The sequence below is a fragment of the Gopherus flavomarginatus genome, chromosome 17, assembly GCF_025201925.1.
Source record: "Gopherus flavomarginatus isolate rGopFla2 chromosome 17, rGopFla2.mat.asm, whole genome shotgun sequence".
NCBI classification, from domain to species: Eukaryota; Metazoa; Chordata; order Testudines; family Testudinidae; genus Gopherus; species Gopherus flavomarginatus.
The window spans coordinates 11,476,514-11,489,814 of record NC_066633.1 but is presented as its reverse complement, the minus strand read 5'-3'; the positions used below and the strand labels follow the sequence as shown (position 1 = coordinate 11,489,814).

Below are 13,301 nucleotides of genomic sequence, written 5' to 3'. Positions count from 1 at the left end.
CAGATTGCACCTCCCAGTCCATTATCCCTTTCCTGCCGATGGACTCCACTTCACAGCCTCACCTGGCTAGCCGTCTTCTTGCTCCTGAGACCTCGAACCTCTCTCCACCCTGCCAGCCAGCAGCAGTCCATTCTGCACTGCATTGCACCTGCTGCTTGGATCATTCTGTGTTTGGGATGCCCCGTCTTAGCCTGCCCTGGCAATGAATACACGAAATCCCCTTGGCAGGAGAAAGAACCTTCCTGCGATATTTCCAGCTCAATTTTGCAGGCTCAGGTTCTGTATCCAAACAAACTAACTCTCCATCCCTTTGAAGATTTGCCCATTGATGGCAGGAGAAGGCAGGAAGGGGCTCTGAGGTGCTAAGGCAGTGAGGAATAAAGGTTTGACGTTCAGTATCTTTCCTTGGCCAGGGGAACAGGAAGTGGCATCTTCTCCGCCAGGTGCCCATCGGGCGGTCCTGCAGCTCCAGGCAGTGCAGGAGGAGGATTCAGGAGAGTACATCTGCGAGGCCGTCAGTGAGGTGGGGGTCTCCTTTGATGGCATCCTGCTGCGGGTTGGCTGTAAGTCTTGACTTATAAAGCTTTGGGCTCTTTCAGATTATTCAAAAAAAAGCAGCTAACTGTGGCAAATGACCCACTCCGCTGGGGTGTATGCAGTGTTGTTGTAGCCATGTCGGTCGCAGGATATTAGAGAGACCAGGTGGGTGAGGTAGTATCTTTTATTGGCCCAACAGAAGTTGGTGTAATAAAAGATAGATATTACCTCACCCACCTTGTCTCTCGATGAGAGAATTCACAAGAGTTTAGACTGGAATGGCCCAGTTCTGCACTCTGAGCTGTTCATTGATACCTCCACTCTCTGCCCTGTTACTCTCTCTGCTCCCGTCAGTAACAACTGAGGTTTATAGCAGCCAGCCTAGTTCTTTCCAGACTCTGGATTTCATCCTGCCCTTGAGCTCTGCACCCACAGTGAAGTCTGTGGGGCTTTCCAGGGCCTAAGTGAGGACAGGATTTAGTTCTGGATGTTCAACACAACCAAGATCCCTTCACTCACTGCACCCTGGAATGCAGCTTTTTCTAGGATGGAAACGCGGCAACCAGCACTGTGCTATCTGGCAGGAGTTCTAGCTACGGGGGGCGAAGAGTCTAACCATGAAACTGTAGGGAGCTTTCTAGTGATGCATGACACCTCGGGGCAGGAATTGAAGAAGAAGGCTGCGTCCATTTGAAGTTGCAGGGTGGATTTGGGCAGGTAAAGTAAATGCTCAAGCTGAGAGAGGGCCAGGATGTGGGACACCTCTAGCATCACGCAGAGTGTAAAGGGATCACGTCCTCGTCTGCTCAGAGACTGCACTTCACATCTCTTCCAAACAGTTGTTTTACTGCAGTAGAGGGAGGCCCTGTTGTGCCAGGCCCTGTACAGACTCCCAGGGAGAGGAACTCCCTGCCCTGGAGAGCCAGGGCTGCCCAGAGGATTCAGGGGGCCTGGGGCAAAGCGAGGGAGCTGCGGCGCTTGTACTCACATGACGGAGGTCCGGCAGCACTGAAGGGCCCCCCGCTGCTGAAATACCGCCAAAGACCCAGACTGCCGATTATAAGTAGCAGGCATCAACATCAAAGTTGGTTGCCTAAGAAATAAAAATAGAAACGCCGTCTAAGCTCTAACAAACTAAACAGGATCTGAAGCCATCTTTCACCCTGATAGATGTTACAGGCAGCTCACAGTTCTCAATACACAGACTGAACTGCCTGTCAGCCTGGGACTAATCTCCCCAGTCCAAAGTCTTATTCTTCCAGATGATCTTCCAGGTGCTGAGACGGGGGAGGAGAGAGGCCAAGCGATGATGTCACTGTTCCTCTTTTATCCTTTCTTGTAGCTGCTAGAAGGATCCTAGCTGCGGAGGTTAGGCTGCCCTCATTGGGTAGGTGCTTTCTCTGTGGAGTCTCTGGGATAGTGGATTCTTCTTGATGGGCCACTGACGCCTATCTGGCCGGTGATCGTTTCTCCTCGGTCCCTACTGAAAGGCAAGCTGTGTGCTTCTCCCAGCCTCCCACGGAATTTCAGTAACACATAGCAACACTTCATAACTTCACATGCAGTCGTAGGCGCTGACTTCCCCTCTTTCTCGGGGGTGCTTGACCCCCACTCTGCCCCTGGCCCTGCCCCCACTCCATGCCTTCCATGAGGCCCTGCCCTGCCCCCATTCTAACCGCTTCCCCAAAGTCCCTACCTCAACTCCATCCTCTCCCTGCCCCTATTCCAACGCCTTCCCCGAATTCTCACCACGGCCCTGCCTCTTCCCTGCCTCCTCTCCTGAGCGCGCCACGTTCCCGCTCCTTCCCCCTCCCTCCCGGAGCGTGCTCATGCTGCCAAACAGCTGTTTGGTGGTGACTGGGCGGGAAGTGCTGGGAGGTAGGCGGAGGAGCAGCGACATGGCGCACTCTGGGGAGGAGGAGGAGGTGGGGTGGGGGAGAGGGGAGCTTGACTGCCAGTGAGTGCAGAGCACCCACTAATTTTTTCCCGTGGGTGCTCCAGCCCCCACGCACCCACGGAGTCGGCACCCATGCATGCAATGATAGTACACACAATTCAACAGGAGAATGAGGTTCAACAGATCAAAGCTTTTAAAATACCTCACAGGGAATGCGTTGTACAAAATGTATCATAATCATAGAACTGGAGAGGTTATCTAGTCCAGTCTCCGGCACTCATGGCAGGACTAACTATCTAGTCCATTCCTGAAAGGTGATTGTCTAACCTGCTCTTAAAAATCTCCAATGATGGAGCTCCTACAACCTCCCTAGGCAATTTATTCCAGTGGTTAACCACCCTGACAGTTAGGAAGTTTTCCCTAATGTCCAACCTAAACCACCCTTGCTGCAATTTAAGCCCACTGCTTCTTGTCCTATCCTCAGAGGTTAAGAAAAACATTTTTTCTTCCTCCTCCTTGTAACAACCTTTTACATACTTGAAAACTGTTATCCTGTCCCCTCTCAGTCTTCTCTTCTCCAGACTAAACACCCATTTTTTTCAATCTTCCCTCATAGCTCATGTTTTCTAGAACTTTAATCATTTTTGTTGCTCTTCTCTGGACTGTCTCCAATTTGTCCACATCTTTCCTGAAATGTGGCACCCAGAACTGGACACAATACTCCAGCTGAAGCCTAATCAGCTCGGAGTAGAGTGGAAGAATTACTTCTCGTGTCCTGCTTACAACACTCCTGCTAATACAGCCCAGAATGATGTTTGCTTTTTTTTGCAACAGTGTTACACCGTTGGCTCATATTTAGCTTGTGGTCCACTATGACCCCCAGATCCCTTTCCGCAGTACTCCTTCCTAGGCAGTCATTTCCCATTTTGTATGTGTGCAGCTGATGGTTCCTTCCTAAGTGGAGTACTTTGCATTTGTTCTTATTGAATTTCATCCTATTTACTTCAGACCATTTCTCCAGTTTGTCCAGATCATTTTGAATTTTAATCCTGTCCTCCAAAGCACTTGCAACTCCTCCCATTTTGGTATCATCCAAAAATGTAATCTGTCATGATCATATGACAGTGGTGAAAGTGGGGGTTCCAGGGTGCTACTTTGAGGTACAGAGTGTCATACTTCTATAGGGGACCCATTACTGCCAATGGTTCTGTCATTCTCTTCACTCGGAATGCAGGAGGGCTGGAGGCTTGGAAGAACATGGCATGAAGGTACTGTGGTTACACAGAAAGGAAGGCGTGTGTCTCTGGCTGTGGTCGGAGTAGGTGAAATTGAAAATGTTTCATGGTCAAAAATGTGTAGCGCAAAAGCGGGAAAGGGGCGGATTCCCAGGCGATGGCATGGCTCCAGAAAGGGGCAAGACAGCCTGGTGAGAGCTAGCCTGAGGACAGCATACTGATTAGCTCTGACCTGGAATGGGAAAGTGGTTAGTCCAGAAGGGAAGGGCCTGATTCTGAAGTGTAGCTGGGTCTGCCTCCAGGGGGACGAGAGATCTTGTCGACACAAATAAGCCGCCACTGGTATTCACTCCCAGTTATCTCCAACCCTTGCAATGGATGCAGGTAAATCTCTCTCCCCCATTTAGCTGTATCCGGCACTGGTTTTCTTGACTTCTGCTGCAGTGCCATTGTGCGTTGCTCTCACAGAACAGGGAGGTCTCAGCCATCACCCTGCCTGGAGATAGGAGTTTTGTGTCTTTCTGTGGAGCTCTAGGACCTTCCCTGCCCTACAGCACCATGCCACATACACTGTATTCTCCTGGGCTGGCTCCAGCCGTCCTATACAACACTCTGCAGCCAAGTGGTTTTGTGTGTCCACACCTGCAGACTGCCCCTCATGCCAGCAGTGCCACTGAGGCCAATGTCTGCGTGGGGTTTATGGGACTGAACCCTGCACCATGGTGAGCAGAACTGGACTGGAGCATCTGCCCTCGGTTCAGCGTGGGGAGGGGAGGCAGAGGAGACGCCCTGCCTGGTGGAGCAGAGGAGACAGGCTGGTTACTAGCTCTGGGAGTGAGAGCAGCGCTAGCCTTGTGGCAGTCCTTGGTGGTGGGTTCACGTCATTAGGCGAGTGACCTGCTCCGGGTCATGCAGACCTGCTCAGGCTCAGAGACTCTCGTTTAGGGGCCAAGCCAAGATGAAACCTTGGGACTTCTCAGCTGCAAAATCTGTGCTCGTCCTTTCCGCCCCCAGCTTGCTGGACAGAGCAGGTGGGGCCCAACTAGCATGAATGGGGTGACTGGCTGAGGGGAACTCCTCACTGCACATACAGTGGTGTGGGCTCAGCTGGCTCCAGGCCCTATGGCTTTTCCCGGTGGGATGCAGAGGCTGAGTTGTTTTGACACAAGATGACCTAGGGGAACAGGCTGTGCAGAGGGTCAAGTGCAGAGCAGCTGCAGTTCCCGTTGGTACAGACTGCAGAGCAGTTGCCAGCAGCGGAGCGGGATTTCCTCAGGCAGTGGGTCCCAGCCAACACCCCTATGCACCTGGCCCTGGGGTCCAATTGCTCTGCTGTCGGCATGCTGGCTCAGGCGGCCGAAACGCAGCTGGCTCCCTACCATTCTCCAGTGCAGTGCGGGTCCGGGAGGAGCTAGTGAACGGGGAAAAGCACCAAGAGGCGTAGCCGAAGCCAGCAAAAGCAGATTTGAGTGCTAAGGCGTGAAAGCAGCTTCCCCAGCCTGGTGGCTGTGTCACTGTCTGGGCAGCAGTGGGGAATGCCAGCTCCTGGCTCTTACGAGAGGACATGTTGCCACCTCCATGGGAGAGGAGGCTCAATGCCTAGCCAGGCAGGTATTGCGCTTCTGTTTACTAGTCGGGGAGCCTCTCCTCCCCTGCGTCAGTGTGACCCGGCTCAGTCCCATGCCTCTTAGGTCTGAGCAGGTTGGTGTCACCACACAATGGGCACAGAGCAGTTTGTGCTTCCTAGTGGTGGGCAGGTGCTCTCCTGGGAATGCGTAGGGAGGGAGAGGGTCGGAAAGCCCCCAGCCTCTGTGTTGGACCCGCTGCTTTGCTGGGAGGGTGATTCTCACTCCTGTTGTTGTGATACTTTCAGGAGGAATTTCCCAATTCTGTCCCCGCTTCTGTGGGGTGGGAACTCTGGGAAATCTCGGAGGAGTCTCTTCCCACTCACCACCCATTCTTTGTTATTCCTTGAACGCTCTTCGGCCATGAGGTTTTGGACTGTGCTCTCCGTTCATCACAGCTGAGGCCTGGATGGGGGCCACTCTGGATCCTGTTATTAATGCTCTTAGATCAGCCAGCTACTCCCTAACCCCAGAGACTGAAGCCATGTCTTTGCTAGGACTATAGCCCAGTCAGGCCTGGTTACAACATGGTTGTCTCCTGAGCCCATTACAGCACGGGTGAAGCGTGTAGTGAGAACGGGACCTGACTGGGTCCAGTCTTGGCTCTAGTCTAGGTCTAGTGCAGGTGAGCTCTGTCTCTGCAGCCTGCCTGCCTGGCCCCTGCCAGCCTGGGAAGGGAAAGAGGGGGACTTGAGAGGGAAGAATTTGCCAGTGAGACTCCCCGCATGTTGATGGTGAAAAAAGCCGCCTCCCACTCTTTGGAGCACACTGAGAATTGAGGATGCGAGTAGCCCAGCAGCTGCTGTTGTGGTTTGGAGAAGACAGGGTGCGTTTGGGGATTTTCAGAAATCTTTGTGTATTTGCACGGACACACAAGAACAGAACAAAGACGTGATGCAGTTTAGTGAGGAGCAGCCGCCAAAAGGATACACGAGACAAGGGATCAACCTCCTCTTCTGAACAGGCTGGCCCCTGCTATGTTTGCTGACATGGCAGGGGCTCAAAGCCAAGGGTACGGTGGGATGTGGGCCTCCCTCAAACACTCTCCTGACCCAGCTACTGCTTCCCACATGCTAATATAATCAAGAGCAAAGCTCCTGGCAGGGCCATGGAGGGAGCCCAGGTTTCCCCAGGCCGGAAGAAGGATGGGGAAGAGACAGGAGCCGTCTGCCTGGCTTCTGGTGCTGGGGAGAAGCTGGGGGGCCTGCCCTGGTGTCAGAAAGGCAGCCAGCTCCTGTGTGTGTGTGTTGTGTACGCTGTCCTGACCAGGCTCCCCCACTCAGTGCCCGGTTCCTGTATCTGGCTCCATCCTGCATGGTGCTAGCAAGGCAGCTGCTAGACTCCTTATAAAGGGAGGCAATGGAGTGAATTCTGTAACGTTAGCTGTTGACCCAGCGTGGGAATTGCCCAGACCAGATGTTGAGACTGTTCTGTGCTGGTGGAGAGGCCCAGGGGAACAAGAGGACATGGCTTTCCCAGCAGCAAGACCTGAGCGCGTTGCAGCGCAGGACTCCGCCTTCGTGCTGGGCAGAAGTGGAGATACAGGGGAAGGGTTTGCAGTTCTCAGACATGGGCACCTGTGACAGGATGAACAAGCTCCATCTTGGGACGCTCAGACCGGTGTGTAGAACCCTAACACCAGCCGGCTCAGGTGCCCTTCTGAGTGACTATCTCAGGCTGCCAGCCTGGAAACCAGGCCCGCAGGGAGAGACGGAGGTGAACAGTGAGCAGTGTGTCTCTGGGTGGCCTTTGAAGAACATCTGTGTCCCCGTAGAACCTAGGCCTGTGTCTACTGGAGGAGACCCCAATGACTCCAAAGGACTTTGGATCAGGCCTCTGATGCCCCAGATGAACTTTGGTGCAGCCCTGTTTTTCTCTCTCTCAGGCTGACTGGTGCAAGCTGCTTGGTTCTCGTGCTGTCTTAGTTACCCTGTGACCTGCTGTATCTAGCTCGGTATCTGCCAAGTTGGGAGGTGAACTTGTGGGGAAATGAAGGGTTCCTTTCCCTCAAACTATCCCTCATCCCCCCCACAGTCCTGTCCCAGTAAAGTGATGAGCGAAGAACTGAGAAATGGAGAGAGTGGTGCCGATATGAGAGGATCTCCCCGTGAGGGCATGGCCGGCTTTATGAACGGCGGGGCCCGATTTGAATACCTGGCGTTGATCTGGGGCTTTGGCGGCACTTCAGCAGCGGGGGGTCTGCTCCGGGTCTTCCGCGGCACTGAAGGACCCCCTGCTGCCAAAATGCCACCGAAGACCCAGAGCAGACTGCCCCCACCACCAAGTGAGTTAAAAAAAATATTAAAAAGGCACCTGAGGCGCAGGGCCCTCTTAGGCGCAGACATGGGGCCCGATTCCGGGGAATCGGGGGAACTGGCTTAAAGCCGGCCCTGCGTGCAGGTGTTGGGAGCCTGTCGCTTGGGTCATCTGTGCAAACCTGTGAGAAATACCCCCGTGGGGCCTTGCGGAGTGGATTCAGTGACCAACCGGGTCTTTTCCCCTCTGGCTCCTGTGATTTGCTCCCCCCTCCATTTGTCTCAAGCTGTTTAGATATTCTTAGCTGAGCTCTGAGCTAGATTTACTAACTCCCATCATGAGTGGGCACCGGGGTGTAAATCTCCCCCGGTGCCTTTCTGACACCGCTGCAGCTGGATGCTTCCCTCCACGTTAATGGAAATGGACGTGCTGAAAACAGCCTATGGGTCCGGGGCTCTTCATTGTTTTTTAAAATGGCAGCTGTTAAGAGCCACGTGGAATTGCATCATGCTCCTTGGGGATTTCAATTCTTGATTTATTTTATAAGAAAAATGAAGCCCCGGAGAGGGAAGATCACATTTGCCAGAGTGTCTCTAGCAAAGTTCCTGCCTCTTTTCATGTCCACCATGAATGCAAAACCATCTTACAAGTTAAAACATAACCTGCATCTGGCAACTAATAGGTTTGAAGGGGGTGGCACCGGTTAAATCACTGGCTTTCAGATCTTGGCAGGTGGGTCCCAGGGTGACCAGGAGTTTAGTACTGCCAACCACTGTCAATGGAGATGGAGAAGATAGGACTGTTCATTTCTATAGATATCTCCATCTCAATAGAGATCCTCAGCATGTAAAACAGCAGAGAGGGACATGCTGACCTAGAACTAAAAGACTGGGTGAAATACCCAAGTTCCAGATACTTTCTCTCCTGTCCACCATGACTGAGTTGGACCCGTTCGTGTTATTGTGTTAATCAGTAAGATCAGATGTTAGAGACAACAGGACTTATTAGGTCATCCTGTCCATATGCTAAGCACTGGGCTTTCTACCCTTTGACTTGAGTCTGTCACACACCCTCGTGCATCTTGGTGTTGAGTCCTGCTAGATGTTGTACGCTCATGTGAAATACATTATAGCTAAACCTGTATCTAAATATCTACGCCTGTTGGAAACTTCTTTTAATGTCAGTAACTTATTTAAAATGGAATGGGGTAGAGCTCATCTTCCGGGGCTGGGGTGTGGAATGGATATGATCCGAAAGGGAAACTTCCAGCACAGAGAAGACCTACCTATGTGCCCTTTAGAATGAAACTGATTGTCCCATTTAGAGATGGTGTTAAATTCGTGTCAGGACTGGACCTGAGACTCTTCTCTGCTTTCTCTTTCAGCTGCCCCTCGGTTTGCAGAACACCCGCAGGACGTGTCTGTGGAGATGGGGAAGAGCATCAGTCTGGCCTGTCGCGTTGAGGGACAACCCCCTCCACTGATTTCGTGGTTCAGACAGGACGGCAAAGCTGTCACTGCCCAGCCTGGTCTGCTCAGCAATTCCAGCCTTGTGGAGTCTGGTGAACTCTTTATGGAAAGTAAGAGAACCGGGACCATTTGTGCACGCGTGTACAGGTGTATGCGTAGGCACGAGCACTTAGTGCACATCTGGGTGTGTGCACAGGTGTTGCATGCATATCTGGATGTGTGTACACACTGCACACGTCTGGGTGTGCGGAGTATTTCTGTGTATTATCTGCCAAAAGATGTGTATACTCTTCTCTTGTGCAGTGTTGCATGTGTGTTGTCACCTTGTGTATACACATAAGCATTTTGGGGGGGAATTGGACTAGATCTTGTGCCGTTGCTTTGTTGTATGAAGAAGTTGATGGGTTTGGCATGTTCCTTGTGTTTGCATCCTTTGGTAACTGCACTCCGAGGTGCGCCGGTGTGTACGCTTTCACAACTAGCTTTGCATGAGCTTGTTTAACCAGTGGCCCTGCTTCTCCATTGCCTTGCACATCGTTTGCAAAGGGAGTGTGAGGCGCCACCGTTCTGGCGTGGTAGCATGGTACACCCTGTACCAGGGCTAACGTCTCCATCCTTTGGCCCACTACAAGCAGGCTGGATGCTTTCCAGGCTTATAAGCATCTGTGTGTTATTTGTTAGGTCTCCTCCACCAATTCATCAGTACAGCCTCGTGCGACGACATATGGGTGGACATAAACTTGATTGTTCTCATTTGCTCATCAGCCTCCTGCCTAATTAAGCCATTGGGCACTGATCTCCCAATGAAGTCCACTCTTGAGGGGAGGACTAGCTAATACCTTAGTGACTAGAGTGCTGGGTCAGACCCCCAGCATGCTGTCACATGCCCACGTCCCACTCACCTTGGACAGGTGTACGTGACAGTGCTAGGAGGTGCGGGATTGTTTTTGAGGCGGCCACACAGTTTGCTGGCATGGGCTCTTCCCCCTACCAGAGCTCAGAGACCTGGCAGAGCCCCTCTATTGTCTGCTCAGACCTTTCCTCTCCCTCTGCCCAGGTGTGTCACTGGATGACCAAGCCGTCTATGTCTGCGAAGCACAGAATGTATTTGGGAAGATCCAGGCTGAGGCCAAGCTCACGGTCACCGGACATGGTTTACAGTCTTTCTTTTTGACGTATTTGTTATAAGCCTCGTGCCATTGCTAAAGCAAATTAAAGCCCAGGGCGCAGACGCTGACTGTCCCTATGTCCGTGTCTAATGATGGGGATGACTCTTGTGCCCCACCGGTCGCTCCTTTGGAAAATGCAGCTTGGGAATTCCAGTGCCCACTGGCTGAGGCTAAAGGGAATGGCCCTTTGATATTTAGGTTCATGATACTGTATCTAGAGATGAACCTTTCCCCAAATCATGCAGCCAGCCCCCTGCACTCTTGGGCAAGGTGGATAGGTTTAGGCTGAACCAAATTCCCAGATCTGATCTTTGGGGGGAAATGAGATCCAGATAGAAACGTTGCGGCTCTGGTCCGTTTCTAGTGGTAATGTGTTGCCATGAGCCCCCATCTGTATACATGGATGTCATCAGCAGGGATTGAACTGGACCTTCACAGCACCACAAATACAGGGCTGTGCCACTTGAGTTAAAAGAGTAACTCCTTCTGCTGTGATTAACTGTGCTGTTAGTCACTTGGGCCAGCCACTAGACGGGGACGTGATCACACGTGAAGCCAGTGTATTTGTACACGCGTAATAATATTAGATCTGATAGGCTGTAGGATGCAGCCACTAGTGGGTGCAACCATTCACAACTGAGATGTCCGTAGAATAGCTTAGGGGATGACCCAACGGGTTTATACACATGCAGATCCAAAGTTTCCCCCAGCAGAGGGCAGTGAGGAACCTGCATGAGGACAGAATAGCTGCTCTAACCTCTGGCCAAACCCTGGGTCTGAGTCTTGGCCCCTGCAGCTGTTCTGGCACGTCGATCCAGCCAGCACGGTGAACCTCGTGCAGTGGTGTGACCAAGAACTGTTTTGCTTTCAGGGGCTGGACAAGGCTCATATTAATGATTTTTCATCCTGGAGGCTAATTTATAAAACATATCAAGAAGCAGAACTGTTGTCCTGGCTTCTTAAAGCCAGTTTGTCCCCACTTAATGTAGCTTTTCCTTCTCCAGTTGCCCCAGAGATCGCTGTCGGGTCCCCTGTGATCCGTGCCCATGAGGGTCAGCCTGTCTCATTGCCGTGCATAATCCTGGCTGGGAAACCTCTTCCAGACCGACGATGGCTAAAGGATGGGCAGCCGGTGAGGTCTTGGTCCTCTGTCTGTTTGATTTGCTGGCCTGGGAGGAAGTGGGGCAGAGTGTGGTGAGTCATGCACGGGTCAGCAGAGTCCTTGCGCTGCTGAAGGCTGGTAGATAAATCTGATTGTTATTGACAGCAGCACAGCGTTTGTTGTGCTGTGTCATGTCACTGTGATCGTGTTATTCAGCGGGATGATGGTACAATCAAAGTCAGAGATAGAAAAGATTTGGGAGAATAGCCTGGCCAGCCCCCCGATGTCACCACTCGGACCCCTTCCCTTGGGAGACTGTCATGTGGATCTCGCTGCCAGGAAGCTTTGCCCTAGTATTCAGCCTAAATTTTTCTCTTTCTTAATTTCCCCCTTTACTATGAGTTATGTCCCTCCAGGTTGCACTAAATAACTCCTCTTCCTCCACAGTTACCTCTTCAGAGACTTGGGGGCTGTTGTAATGTCTCCCCTACGTCATCATGGAGCCAGTCTCCCCCTGCTGAGTCCTTTCATCTCCCCCGGGTGATTGTCTCTCTTCTCTGAGCTCCCTCCAGTTTGTCATGAGGGGCCAGATCCTTGGCTGGTGCAAACTGCCATAGCTCTGTTGAAGTCAACGGAGCGATGCCAGTTTTTACTAGCTGGGGATCTGACCTTAAACATTTTTTAAAGGCAGAGGGACAAGCATGTGACGCTCATTGAATTGACCATCAATCCTGACTCATGGTGTCTCTCTGTTCCCAGGTCACGCTGGGCAGCCGCCATTCCATACGCACAGATGGAAGTTTCCATATAGACCAGGCCTTCCAGGAGGATGCTGGGAAATACACCTGCGTGGTCACTAACGCCATTGGCTCTCACAGGCAAAATGTGACTCTTGCCATCCATGGTGAGCAGTTTAGATCCGGGCTTTGCACGTTGCTTATCTGTTTGCTCGCTTTGCACGCTGTCGTGTCGTGTTGAGGCAGCTGCCGCAGCGGATGTTGAGTGCACACCTCCTCTGCCAGCTTCCTGCAGAGCACCTACAAAACCACTGTGCCTTTTGGAAGAGACATGGCTCTTGCCACGGAGCGAAAGCAGCAACGATGCTTTCTCCAGGTGAGAAAAATGTGTGCTGTTGGAGCTGGTTTCCTTAGCAAGCGTCAGTCCCCAGGGCAGCACGTTGTTGACAAAGTAATTTAGGAAAATTCCTGTTATCTGGTAGCTCTGGGACATCTGTCTGGCCTGCACAAGTGCAATTGGATTCTGGGCAAGTAGACTTCAGCTGCATACTAAAACTCCTGGGTGTGCTGACTGAAAGGCACAGACATGGGGGGACATGTAAGCGGGGGTTTCTGAGATGGGTGGAGCTGCCTAGCAGGCAGTGACTTTAAGGCTGGAATTCTCAGAAGGGCCCAGCTAGATATTTTCAAAAACACTCATCTCCCATTTGGTCATGTTGGCCAGAAGAGCTGAGCTGTTTTCAAAAGCTGGCTCTCAGCTAGGTCGCCAGCTTTTCCGAAGGGCTTGGCACAGGCTTTTCAAAAGGACCTGGGCTCCCTTGAAAACCAGGCCCTTGGGGTCGCCGCAGGTTGCTGAGCGCACTTGCAGATCTGGCCCTTAATTAGATGGCTGAGTGGGAGCTGAGATCTCTTGCAGCTGTGGGTGCTGAGCACTTGGAAATCAAGCCCTGAGCACTGGCCCTGCCTCGCTGTTCTCAGTCAGTGGTAAGCAGTAAGGAGGATGCCTCTCTTGCTTACAGTTCTGCCCAGCATTCAGCCTGGACCTGCCCTCTATAGCACCAATGAGGGAGTGGCGGTCACCCTGCCGTGCAATGCCAGTGGAGTTCCCTTCCCCACTGTTACCTGGACAAAGGTAGGGTGGAGGCTCTAATGCTTGGTCAAGGTGTGTGTGTGTGGAGGCCGGGAGGGGGCAGATGGATGACTCTTTCTTGGCAGTATATTGGCAAAGGAATCCCGGCCTGCCGGCTGCTGCAGGGGTGTGTTAGAACACGTCA

At 52.3% G+C, this 13,301-nt stretch overlaps 1 protein-coding gene across 1 annotated transcript in view; it reads left to right on the top strand.

Annotated features, from left to right (window-relative positions):
- Window positions 1-13,301, top strand: part of HMCN2 (hemicentin 2) — a 121,122-nt gene that overhangs the window by 26,644 nt on the left and 81,177 nt on the right. Inside the window, exons 16-21 of the mRNA XM_050926079.1 lie at window positions 414-563; window positions 8,935-9,129; window positions 10,077-10,172; window positions 11,193-11,320; window positions 12,050-12,194; window positions 13,047-13,159. Coding sequence (XP_050782036.1) covers window positions 414-563; window positions 8,935-9,129; window positions 10,077-10,172; window positions 11,193-11,320; window positions 12,050-12,194; window positions 13,047-13,159 — 827 coding nt within the window. The remainder of the gene's footprint in view (window positions 1-413; window positions 564-8,934; window positions 9,130-10,076; window positions 10,173-11,192; window positions 11,321-12,049; window positions 12,195-13,046; window positions 13,160-13,301) is intronic.